This window comes from Callionymus lyra, chromosome 8 (genome assembly GCF_982586985.1).
Source record: "Callionymus lyra chromosome 8, fCalLyr1.hap1.1, whole genome shotgun sequence".
In the NCBI taxonomy this organism is placed as follows: domain Eukaryota; kingdom Metazoa; phylum Chordata; class Actinopteri; order Syngnathiformes; family Callionymidae; genus Callionymus; species Callionymus lyra.
Window position 1 is genome coordinate 21,571,152 of NC_141825.1, and position 13,604 is coordinate 21,584,755.

Consider the following 13,604-nt stretch of genomic DNA (forward strand, 5'->3'; position numbering starts at 1 on the left):
CAGTAGGACACCCCGAGAAGCGCAAGTTAGTGGAGCGAAAACTTTATCATTTATTCAGGACAATGATTCAGAAATATATTGAACGTTTAAACATTGATCATATAAAATATATCGTCGAAAAAACGTTTAATTTAATATTGTTCAGTTTATGGTCTTACCTGTTTTTGGATTATATCTATTTTTTACTTATTTAAACTTACTTTAGTATTTACTTATGAGTAACCATTCAAATAACTATTTAATACTTTGCCTATTTTTTACTCTACAATATTTTCCATGTCTCATTGGATTCATGATCAATTAAACTCTTAGTTTTGTATATTGTGAATGTTCTCTTCCCCAATATGATAAATAAAATAAGAAATTCTACAACATTTCTGACCATGTTTCAGATAGTAAGGCTGGATATTTTTGGGGTTCATTTCCAGTTTTGTGAGGTTTGTGGTTCATTTTTCTTCTCATCATCAATTAGAAAAGTGAAAATTCAGTAAAACATGTACTGGAAATTTGCGATAAAAGAGTCGTCCTAGCTTCTTCTTGTATTTACACATTTTATTTGTATATTGTTTTGCCAAAACTATATTTTGGAGTGAAGGTTAGGTCTGTAGATCTTGAGAGATTTAAGCTAATTGAAGGTCTTTAGATGAAAAGGAAGGTGAGACTTCATCTAAGCAATAAATCTCATCTTAGATCAAGAGGACTGCAGCAGGATTAGACGCGTGTGTGGTTATGACTACTAAATTAAAATCCTCTAATCCACTTTAATGATCAATAAGTACTCGCACCATTGAAGTACATCATTATGATCTCACTGTGGTTGACAACACATGCCTTAGCGAAGGTCAACAGTAAAAAAAAAAGGGACTTTCAATCTTTCAATACCTCCACTAACATGTCACTATTTTTGAAGCCACGTTACAAAAACACAACATAGTCTAATAAGGATCTTGATTGTAGACAATGTGTGTTGATGAGGCTTCATAAAGCAGTATCCTTATTGAGAGTTTGTAAAAAGAATTAAGTTTTTTTATTATTATTATTGTTCTGCTTACACTAGTACACCATTGATTAATTAGAGATTATTAAATGTAAAAACCTTAAGTAAGAATTCAAATGATGTATAACAATTAGGAGGTGGATGAGATGCAATAAAGGTGGGAAAAAAGCTTATCATTTTGGTAAAATGTAATGTTACTGAGCGCTAAAGAAAAATTTGACACTGCATCACTACTGGTGCCAGCTCAAGCTCACTAACATGCTTCTCTGATCGATACTCAATTCGCAAAAAGATCTGACTTGAAAATAGAATATAAGCGGGAGGAGGAAAAATAACATTTTAAAGAAATAACTACGTCGTCATCAGTAAAGCATTGACACCTAGAGGCTGAACCTGATATGACACAATCTTCTGGATACACAGAGATAGAAAGACAAGTGAAATAATGAGAATAAAAGGAGAAATATTAGATAATAGATGTATCTTCTCTCGCTGATGTTTACACCTTTGATGCACTACTATGGAAGTGTATCAGGGCCAACAGAATATTTAATGGTTGATTTTAACATTTTAAAGTTAAAACGTTTTATTAAAATGTAGTTTTTTTTAAAGCATTGGATTGTTTTGGAATTAGTTAATTATATAGTTTGTATATCAAGATGTTTAATTTGTTATTGTTTCTGGATAATTAAATAAAGCATTTACGATATTTAAAAAAATAAAAAAATAAGTTTTACATTTAGAGTTTGACTTACTAATTCCATACTAAATCTTTTGTAAAATGTTTATGTTGAATTTTTTTTTTTGTAATATCACATGAATTAGAATATCTATAAGTCATTTTTCACAATTTTCGATTAAAAAAATAACAAAAGATTGCGATTCAAATTTACCTTAAAATATATATAAGTTATTGAATATAATTATTCAATATAAAGAGATTCAACCTTTCAATATACACAATAGTGAATTCAATTAAAAAAACAACAACAAGCCAACAATTGAATGCTTGAAAATAAAAAGCTAAAACATTTTAGAATCGGAATCAGTTTGGAATCAACTTTTATGGCTAGTTGTAAAGTTTCAATATTCAAATTGTTAAATTGATTTACTTCAATAAATCACGTTTTATCTTTTGTAAAACGTTTTACTTACTCATGTAAAATGAGAAACAAGATGAAATTGTAATTCCAATAATTCAAAAAAAAAAATCCTTAAAAAAAAGGTCTTACTTATTTGCACCTATTTATAAGCTTCATGATTTAATTGAAAAAAAAAAAAAAAAACGGGCAACATGTTTCATCCCGCAGGGCTGTTACTAGGACAGGAGTGGGAGTGGGAGGGACCTTCGCTGACTCCTATAAAGGACAGCATATATAAAAGTGAGCCAAGCTGATCGCTGCCAGCTCCCTCAGACGGCAGAGAGTAAGAGCGCCATCCCGGTGTGTGTGAGAACGTGTTGAGAAAGAACAACACACACTTGGGTGTAAAAGAGTCAAAGGATCTGAGAGCGGAGGAGAAAATATCAGCGGGAAGCAGACATCTCAGCGTGGAACTGGTCCTCAAACGCAACCATGCCAAACTTTGCTGGCACCTGGAGGATGAAGAGCAGCGAGAATTTTGATGAACTTCTCAAAGCTCTGGGTAAGCCCCTCTTTTTTCTCTGTCCTGACATCTCCACATGGGACTCATCCATCCATCATGTCCATGGACACAGGCTTTTTCTTGTTGCTCCCTCACTTCCCACAACATGACATTGTTTCCTGATAAATTAGGGGCTGCTGGATCTTCAACAGGAGATATGAAACAGGGAATTCCTGAAAACAGAAGTGCTATTGTTGGGCAGGGATAAGGGGGGTAACATTATTCATGTAAAGCATTTAACTAGGGCATGCATTAGCTATGCCAGGGGAGGTCTCAGTGGAACCCTCGTCTATTCTCTGGAGTTATTTTCCACTATTCTTGGTGGTAACGGATGATGCTGGAGGTTTGGACACTTTTATCTGGGTCAGTCAGTTGTGCACGCTGTCACGACGACCTCTGAGCTTGAAAAATGATGTCCGGGGATCCCATTGAAATGAATAAAAAACAGGTCCTGCTTGGAGGAGAAACATCATGTTTGGCTTTGGAAATGAACCTGACTCAACCCATAACCGATTCTAGTGACTAGTACAAAACCTGCGAGAATTTTGAGGGCTTTTCTCTGGGGTGGTGGCTGTCACACCCTCTTGTAAGTGCAACGTGGTGAGTAAAGAAAATGGCAGTACCAACGTGTCTGCATGGACAAAGAAAAACTGATGAGTGGTTGAGCCATTCATATTATGTTAAAGTAGTAAAACAAAAACAAACTCTTAATTTTAAGAGTTGTATTATTTATGAGTTAATTCATCGAATGAATCAATATTTAATCGCAAATAAAATTTTCTTGGAAAAGCTTAATTTGAGGGTTGGTTTTTTCACTTCAATTCTTGTGAATTATTGTGATAAAAAGATTGATACATGAAGGAAAAGTGTCTTGTGTGTCATGTTTTGTTTTTGAACTTGAACAGATGAAGTTCTAGTCCTTGTCATAGTCAATGGACCTCACTGCGACCAGAACTCAGAAACAAGGAATCTTTTACCCATTTATTTAAATCTTTATATTGCACCTAATCACTGTGTTTGAATTATGTTTTTATGCTTGGCTGTTTAAAGGCACCCTTGAGTGCAGAGAAAGGCGCTTCAAATTAAAATGAATTATTATTATTATTATTTGCTATTATGTATTTGAGACTCAACTGTTGCTGCAACACTTAGTTTCCACCAATCCAATGATTATTGCTGTTCTTATGCCTAAACCATTAAAAAATTAAAATAAAACTTTTGCTATATATAAAAAACAAGTATAATACCATTGCTTTCACACCAACAACTCAAGCACAAGATTGTATGAAGAAGAAAAGAGAAAAATAAATAAATTCCTGTAGATAAAAATAATAATAATTTGACGCTGCAAGTTGATTCATTGAATGGGACCAAGGGACGCACCCAGAATGCAAGGAAGTTTAGCCCACTAGATGTAGCTGTGTACTATTTGGCTTTAAGAGACTATTTTAATGAAACTTCACATAATTTTAAAGCCAACAGTGCCACCTACTGAGCTTGGACAGCGAAGACACTGTTCCATGAAGCTTCATAAACCCACTACTATGCAAGAAACACTCAAATATTTGGGTGGAAAAAAAGTCCTGAAAAGCATTGGCATAGTTTGTGACTAACAATGTAAGTAAAGTGATTCAATACACTTCACCTGGTCATAATGTAAGAATGTTTCAACGTGAGGGTAAATTGTTTTTTAAAGAGCTTTTACTTTGAAAGCTCAGATGCTCCTGACTTTGAATTTTGAGAAACGCAGCTCCTCTCGTGTCTGTTCGCACCTTCTGAAGTCACATCTGCTGCATCTTGTCACTTCTCTCTTACATAAGGACTCTGTCCTCAGAGACCGGCCTGGATTACACCAAAGTCGGATGCCGGGGGCCGCCACTTCCCATCAGCATCCTCATAATCGTTGACTCTTTTTGTTCCCCTCGGTGGACGGAGCTGTTCCCAACCATCAGACTCACGTCACTAATTGAGAGTGTGTGTGTGTGTGTGTTTGTGTGGGCGTGTGTGTGTGGAGAACATTGACATTCTGTGATTTTTGAGCCAAAAGAGGTCGAGGGGTTTGAGTTTCAGTATCAGGGCCAAGGAGAACAAACAAGGTTTACAATCGTAGAATTAGCTTGTTGTTGTTTATTTATGAGTGTAGGAGGAGTCTATTCGTCCTAGACCACCAGACTAGAATTAAGAGTCAAGGACTGAGTCCAAAATGGATTTACGGGGGAAAAAATCCAAGATGAAAACTACAAAAAAGCATTTTCTTCAGATGGTCTCAACGTCATTGTGAGAGAAATACTAGTTCCCAACAGAAACGTTCTATTTGTTATTCCACGATATCCTCCTTTTCTTTCTTTCTTCAGAAAAAAAAAGTAGGACAATAAAAGTTTATCATTGATTTGGATCCATTGTGTTGATAGAAAAAGTAAAAATAAGAGCTGACGGATGGACATGGATGGACATGGATGGACATGGACAGACAGACAGACAGACAGATAGATAGATGGATAGATGGATAGACAGACAGACAGATAGATAGATAGATAGATAGATAGATAGATAGATAGATAGATAGATAGATAGATAGATAGATAGATAGATAGATAGATAGATAGATAGATAGATAGATAGATAGATAGATAGATAGATAGATAGATAGATAGATAGATAGATAGATAGATAGATAGATAGATAGATAGATAGATAGATAGATAGATAGATAGATAGATAGATAGATAGATAGATAGATAGATAGATAGATAGATAGATAGATAGATAGATAGATAGATAGATAGATAGATAGATAGATAGATAGATAGATAGATAGATAGATAGATAGATAGATAGATAGATAGATAGATAGATAGATAGATAGATAGATAGATAGATAGATAGATAGATAGATAGATAGATAGATAGATAGATAGATAGATAGATAGATAGATAGATAGATAGATAGATAGATAGATAGATAGATAGATAGATAGATAGATAGATAGATAGATAGATAGACTGATACATAGATACAAAGATACATAGATACATAGATACATAGATACATAGATACATAGATACATAGATACATAGATACATAGATACATAGATAGATAGATACATAGATACATAGATACATAGATACATAGATACATAGATAGATAGAAAGATATGGAGAAATCATGTTTAACACTAAAGGTGCCGAAAGAGATTTTGAGGATTTTGGACGAGGAAGAAATTAGGTCATATTTGGAAATTGATGTTAACATGTAGCTACAGCCAGTTGTTTGAATTCCAGCCTTTGATCGAAGATGACACGCAGGCCTGAAGACGTATGCAGTGTCACAAAAACAATAGACCTGCGGCACAAAAGGCTGTCCCTGAACAACACAGGCTTTCGTTTTGATATTTGGCTGCTGTGAGGCACAGATCAAAAAATAATATACTTTCAGTCAGAGTTGACTGAAAGTACCTTAAATAAAAAGGGAAGTGAACTGATCACGGTATTTAAAATTGACTCAGGGGTCTAAAAAGACGTCAGTTCCTAGACTTGTGTTCCTCTGAGAAAGGTCTAGACTCTAGAGGCTTCAAAATATACATTTTTAATATGTACAAGTATTGCACCAGAAACACTAGTGAGGAGGAAAGGACGTAACAAGATTCATACATAGGTTACAGTTGTGTATTGATGAAGCTTCATGAAACAGTATCTTTATACTCAAAAAGTATTGCTTGAAATGGATTTACTATTGAAAAAGTCATTTTAAAACTGAGGGAAGAACCTACTAATCTCTTAAAAGATGACACTGTTTCATGAAGCTTCATCAGTCCATCCCTATCTCTGCTATGAAAAAATAAATGATCTTCTTGTTTAGGCGTGAACGCCATGTTGAGGAAAGTTGCCGTGGCGGCGGCTTCTAATCCGCACGTGGACATCCGTCAGGACGACGAGCAGTTTTACATCAAAACGTCCACCAGCGTTCGTACCACCGAGATCAACTTCCACATCGGCGAGGAGTTCGATGAGGAGACAGTGGACGGACGGAAATGTAAAGTAAGTATCTCCAGAATCATAGAGGAGCTCTATTGTTAAAGGGAGAGTAGAAGTTTGTTTCCGCTTGAAAATGTTTTAAACTTAATTATGAATTATTCAATTCTTTAATGAGCGATCTAAGTAAGTAATAGTTATGTGTAAAGTAGTGTAAAGTGCATTTCAAGACCAGGGTCACAAAGCGCTTGAACAATCAAAAACAATACACATTTAAAAATACCTACAAATTTAAAAACTCTAAAAGGCCAAGACACATAAGACTAACAGTCCCAGAAAATTAAGAAAAAACCTGCACGAATAAAAAGGTCTTTAGATGTTTCTTGTAGGAGTCAGTAGATCCATCAAGTGCAGAGAGAGAGGAAGATCGTTCCAAAGCTTAGGAGCAACAGCCTGGATCAGATGACTGATTCTGAAAGAAAACGGCAGCCAATGCAGAGTTTTAAGGATCGGGGAAATGTGAGTTCTCCTACTAGAGCAGGTCAGATGTGTCGATGAAGCTTCATTAAACAATTTCTTAATTCACAAGATGACACTTTTATCTGTTGCTTTGAACATTCTATTCTATTGAAACCTCACATCATTTTCAAACTGATGGCGCCACCTATGCGGCTCTTAAAAATGCGACACTGCTTCATGAAGCTTCATCAATCCATCAGGTGCGAATAGTACATAAAGGTGTAATAAAAAATAGAAAATTTAAATGATCATCAAAGTTCAATTTGGTATACGAAACATCTGTTCAGTAACTTTGTCATGTTACGCAGAAATGTCAGCGTCTATATTTATTGCTCCTGAAAGCTTTCATGTGGCTTTTGCAGTGATGGACTCTATGAAAGTTTAATATGACCTTGCAGTATCATCTCTTGGTATCGTTGTCACGTTGCTGCTGGATTTGTTTAAAGCGGGGATAAAGAAGTTTCTCTGTGAAGCTCTTTGTAGCCTGAGGGCACATTTCCACATGTTTCACCAGCAAAGCTTTTTTTGAAGCTCTTTAAAGTTAGTTTTAACAAAACATAGCGTTGACTTCTTTATTTCCTGCTCTTCAGTAAACACTTAAATCAAACATAAACATGTGATTTTCAAAACAAAAAGAAGTATTTAGTGAAGAATACAGAGAATAAAAGCTAAAAATGAAAGCAAAATAATATATTTCTTAAATAAAAACCCCTGTTAAAATCAATGACAGTCCTGTTTCCTCAACACTTGTATATACATTACAAAGAATACAATCTTTAGTGTCAAGCTATGAGGCGTCACCCATATTTCTGCTGCAAAGTGTTCTTTTTACAATTGGAAAATAGAAAAATATTCGACCTTAAACTAGAGAGGTGTCGACGAAGCTTCATGAAGCAATGTCTTTATTTTCATTAGATGTCACTCTCTGCTCTATTATCTATTGCTATGGACAGCAATTCAATGGAAGCATAACCTCAGTCCTAAACCGAGGGGCGCCACCTACTGAACTTTTTTTTTTAAATGACACGGTTTCATGAAAAAATTACTTTGAATCAATGTCATATTTTTACACACAAAAAACTCTAATTCAAACATTAGTAATACTAGGAAACATATCACTAAATTCACTAATACCTTGTAGTGTTTTCCAGACTTTAATTGATTATTCTATTTTATATTATCTTATTTCTCTTTATTATCTGATCCCAGCATGTTAATGGTCTGATCTGAATTGGGCCACTCATACATGCACAACACCTGAATGAAGCTTCATGAAACAGTGTCATATTTTTTAGGAGCTCAGTAGGTGGCGCCCTCATTTTAAAAATGGTTTTGAATGGAATATATTTTTTTAAAGCAATAGATTATATAAGAGAGAAATGGTCTCTAGAAAGAAGAATGAAGCTTCACGAAGCTTCATCATCACTACTTACTTACCTGGATCCATATGAAGACATAAGCAACCATCAGACCAAATCCAGCTCTTTCCCGGTGAATTCATGGGAACATTTCTAATAACATCACTGGATCTATTTTCCCTCCCGCAGAGTCTTGCCGTCTGGGAGTCGGAGAACAAGATCTACTGTCAGCAGACCCTGGTGGACGGAGAAGGACCTAAAACCTTCTGGACCAGAGAGCTGAACGGTGAAGAGCTCACACTGGTAAGTCCACCACGACAAGTTTGTTCGTTGCATAACCATCTAGATACGTTTCAGAACCGGCCAAGAAAGCGAAGAAGCCCTTGAGAATAGCTTGGTAAAAAGGGAAAAGACTCGTTCCCAGGGAGGGAAACCTCCTTCCACCCTGGGGTGAGATGAGAGCGGAGAACAAGAGAAGCTGCTCAGCTGACGTCTCACTAATACCTCGGGTATTAACTCAGATTGATATCTGCGGGAGTCTAAAGTCTCATGGAGAGAAGCCGTGATGGACCCACTGTGAGCGTGGAGAGATCTCAGAAGAAGCTTTTTTTTCTTTCCTCCTCACAGTCTGTTTTATGAAGCTGATATGTATGCAGGAGGAACAGCCACACTTGAAACAACAACAGGAGCTTTAGATGCTTAGAAAGTCACAACAGGAATTGGAAAATCAGCCAAAGGCTGCAAACATAAGAGGGAGAGTTTGTGTACATAAAAAAAAGTTTATTAAAAGATTCATACATGCAGTAGATGATGTCATGTTTGTCTGGTCCATTTAGGTTTATTTAAAAAATACAAAATAACATGGACATCTAAAAGTAAACTGCTGGGATTTTTTGCCGTTATCAAATGTTTTTATTTGAATATGACAAAATCACAAATAGTGATGCCTCATGAAACAGCTGATGAGGCTTCATGATACAGTGTCTTTATTTTCAAGGCCATTAGATGTCACTCTCTGCTTTATAGCCTTTGTATAGTCTAATCTACTTATTTCGCAAAACGTAGACTGAAGTTTTAAACTTAGAGTGCCATCTAGTGGCCTTTCAAAATGGTGAAGACACTGTATCATGATACATTATCAGATGTTTCATGAGGCCTCGTCAACCCATCAATATAAACAGCCCTGGTCTTGTTACAATTGGGTGAACACTTGTTTCAATATTTCCCGCAAACTCAACAGCTGTTACAGAACCCGATCTGTTCTCCTGTCTAACATTATTCTTCATTATCGACTGACGATGTTGTCTTTTTCCACAAAAGTTGCACCGCCCAGACCTAGACATAGATCTGCTGCTTTAATCCTTGTGTTTTCTCAGGGTCAAGGTGACCCGAAGGCCCGAAAACAAATGCGTTAGTGTTATCCCTTGTCTTGTCGCTGGATCAAGGTGAACAACCTCCACCACTGCATATGTGTTTATGGAAGCCATTGAGGCCATTCAGCTTGACCCAGAGACAACACAGGGGATACCACAAATGCATTTGTTTTCGGTCACCTGAGTCAATATTATGAGCTTGTTTGTATCAGTCGCATTAATACAAAACACATTCCAGGTTAACAATCTACACAGAAATAGCTTCAGCACCGTCACGAAAAAGTTTCAAAACCTTTTGGATACCGGGAGCGACAAAGATGGCGTCGTATAAATGAATTCAGGGAAATAACTGTTGGATTGTGGATCTTAATGTAGAGTAAATGCACAACCCTTAAGAAGATACTTGTTGTTTTCTGCCTTGATTCTTACTGAACCCGTAATATATGCTGATGACCAACAATAGCCAACTTTAGCTTCTTTTTATTTAGCACTTAGCATTTAGCAAAGCGTCACGATTAACAAAACCCCTTTTTTACTGGAGTCTGGGGAACAATGGCTGAATGTGTCGCGACACTTTCTCGCTCTGATGAGTCTTTGCTCTCATCGGAACTGACGTGTTTGTCAGTTTTTCTCACCTCTGCCGTCCGAACCATGAAGCCAGACGGTCGTGAATCATCACTTGAAGAAAGTAGCTACTGTGTGTATCAAAAATAACATTTCTTCAGTCAATGATATTTGGTAAGACTACACCTAAATATGCTTTTAGGTATGTGGAGCAAAAACTTTTCTTTGGACAGGGGTGTGTCGGAAAAACTACCAAAGCGTTAAACCTTTATTACATTTTTTCGCTACAGATTCTGTACTGTAGAATTAAACAACTAGTGTAGTAACATGGAACCATCAGCATGACATTAGCTCAGGGTTTAAATATTATATTTATTTAATCAAAATTTAAAATTTAAAAATATTTAGGTTTTCAATTATACCTCAATTAGACTTTGAGCTTCATGACGTTTTCAGGGCCCAGTAGAGGGCGCTCTTAGATGAATAATCTTTGATCCTCCCTTGATTTACTTAGCTTTTAATGAGGACAATGAATCTTGAAACTTAATCAACCTAACACTCATTTTTACTTCCACCTGGGAGGTTTTGTGAAGATCATATTTGTCTGTCTGTTCTGAATTTAGTGATGTGTTGATGAAGCTTCATGAAACAGTGTCATGACTTTAAGAGCTCAGTAGGTGGCGCCATCAGTTTAAAAATAATGTGAGGTTTCAATAGAATAGCGGTTCAAAGCAATTGACTATAGAGGAGAGAGTGACATTTAGTGGACTCTTGAAATAACGACACTGCTTCATGAAGCTTCATAACTACAAAGATGCTTCTTCAATTGATTTCTTGAATGACAGATGTTGACTTTATGCATAGTTTTAAAAAACGTGAAATAATCTGTCTGAGGGGTAATTCACTGTCTCATGCTTTTCAAATATTATTATTAAATTGGAATTGAATGAACAAAATGTGTTATATTCTAAGTTTCTTTGTTTGATTTCTCCTGCAGATCTTCGGGGCCGACGACGTAGTATGTACAAGGGTCTACACTCGGGAATGAAGCTCTGCACCATCACAGAAGCAACAACCAGAAAACAACTCTTTTTGTTCATGCAGCGTGTTTTTTTTTGTGCGATTCGTCATCTGAATATGAATTAAATCCAGCAAAGAGTGTGGACCATATATAACATCCAGAACCAACGTAGGATTTGAGTCGACGTGCAACACAATAATGCTTCTGTTTGATGATAACAATTAATAAAAATGAGAGAAACACATTTGTCTCGTTCATTGTTGCATTAAAAATGCTCATCATGTTCATGTTAACTGGAGAAACACTGACTCGCAGATTGTTGTCTTTCAGTGTTAAACATTAGTGCAAAGACTGTAGACCATCTCCAGCACACTGAGGACTTCCTGGGCCAACCGAGACACTTGATGACGCTTCATGAAACAGTATCGTTATTCTCCACTAGATGTCACTCTCTGCTCCATCATATATTACTTTGAACAGCTATTCTATTGAAACTCACATTATTTGTTAACCGATGATAACACTTACTGAGCTCTAAAGAAATATTATGACAGTGTTTCATGAAGCTTCATCAAACCATCACTAGGAAAAATAAAGTCGCTCCTGACCAGGGAAATGTTCCACAATAAATAAATATATAAATGTAGGTTAGGAAGACAAACTAAATAATGGAATCTAAATTAATATTAGAAAACTAATTTGTAATATTTAAGTAAAAAAGATAGAGAAAACGTTACCCAAAAACGAATTGTATACAAATGGATTTTTGGCAATGTTTTGAATTTTAAAATAATATTTAATCAATATTCAAGAAGCTCTCAATTTGTAATAGAAGTCTAAAGATTATGGTTATTACATACTTCATATTTTGTTTATTTAGATTAAAAAATGTAATATTTTTATATTATATTTTATATATATTTTTAAACAAAAAAAGATATATAAAATTAATACATTTTATATGTAAGTTTGTTTTTCCAAAAATTCACAATATGTGTCATTTAAAATCATTGTTGGTCTTACTATCGTGTTTATTTAAAGAAGAAAAAAATGCACATATGAACCCAGACTGGTTGAACTTTCCGAGGGTTGATTTATATTCACAAAAAAGTCCCTGGGTCACATACAGAACGTGTTTTGGAGATGAAGGAGAAAAAGGTGGAGTGTAGCTCTGGTGTGACGATCCCCCTCCGGGGCCGACTGTCATGTGAAGGTAACATAATCGGACTCAACAGTTCCATTTTCATTTATCTGACCTCTTTTGCTTCACTAGTCTTTCAAACTAGATTTTTTTTTCTCTCCCTCCGTCACTAGTGTACACTCAACACATTTAAAAATAAAGGACACAATAACCTCCCTTAAATATATGAACGCAATTAATATTCTGATGTTACGATGTTGATGGTACGACTCTTTTAAGGTTGATGTAGGACAAGAAACAGATGAATACTTTTTGGACCCAATAACCTCAAAAAGCATCCATCGTTCCCTGCAGTATTCTTGCTTGTGCTGAGTGAATTGTGTTCTCGAGCACTACTGCCATTTGAAATGGTCAAATACTGGATAAAAATATGCAGTAAAATATTTGATTTAAGAAATAAAATCTCTAGTATTTCTCTGTTTTATGCAGGTTTTTGTTTGCATATACGGCTGGAAAACTAGTATTGGAAATATTTAAAAAAAATAAAATAATATATAAAAAAGATGTAAAAGACTTTTGTATTTTCTTAAATTTCCAGTGTTTCCATTAAGGTTTATTTTAATGTAATGTGCAAAAGTGGAAAAACAGCTAGTAATTAAGTAAGTAAGTAAGTAATATTTATTTATATAGCGCTTTTCGAAACCAGGGTCACAAAGCGCTTAGACAATCAAAACAATACTCAAAAAAGTATATACTTTAAAGATCAAGATAATACTGAGAACAACACAGGAGTTCCAGAAAATCAAGGAAAAGCCTGAAGAAATAGAAACGTCTTAAGATGTTTCTTAAAGGAGTCAGTAGATCCATCAAGTGCAAAGAGAGAGGAAGATCGTTCCAAAGCTTAGGAGCAACAGCCTGAAAAGATTTCTCTCCTCTGGTCCTGAGCCGTGTGCGAGGAACCATAAGTAGATTCTGATCCACAGACCTCAGAGCCCGAGCTGGGGTGTAAGTCTG

The 13,604-nt window shown here is 35.6% G+C and overlaps 1 protein-coding gene across 1 annotated transcript; it reads left to right on the forward strand.

Annotated features, from left to right (window-relative positions):
- The first annotated feature begins 2,312 nt into the window (after positions 1 to 2,312).
- Positions 2,313 to 11,693, forward strand: crabp1a (cellular retinoic acid binding protein 1a). Its single transcript, XM_087797327.1, has 4 exons — positions 2,313 to 2,641; positions 6,502 to 6,680; positions 8,681 to 8,794; positions 11,426 to 11,693. Exons 1-4 carry the CDS (start codon positions 2,572 to 2,574, stop codon positions 11,474 to 11,476), a joined length of 414 nt encoding a protein of 137 aa, XP_087653453.1. The 5' UTR covers positions 2,313 to 2,571; the 3' UTR covers positions 11,477 to 11,693.
- Positions 11,694 to 13,604: the final 1,911 nt, after the last annotated feature.

What these genes read in the sequence shown, in the direction of transcription:
- crabp1a (XM_087797327.1), top strand. Translation starts at nt 2,572, where the DNA reads ATGCCAAACTTTGCTGGCACCTGGAGGATGAAGAGCAGCGAGAATTTT. An exon ending in TGAACTTCTCAAAGCTCTGG is followed by an intron (nt 2,642 to 6,501) that starts GTAAGCCCCTCT and finishes CTTCTTGTTTAG; the next exon opens with GCGTGAACGCCATGTTGAGG. An exon ending in ACGGTGAAGAGCTCACACTG is followed by an intron (nt 8,795 to 11,425) that starts GTAAGTCCACCA and finishes TTTCTCCTGCAG; the next exon opens with ATCTTCGGGGCCGACGACGT.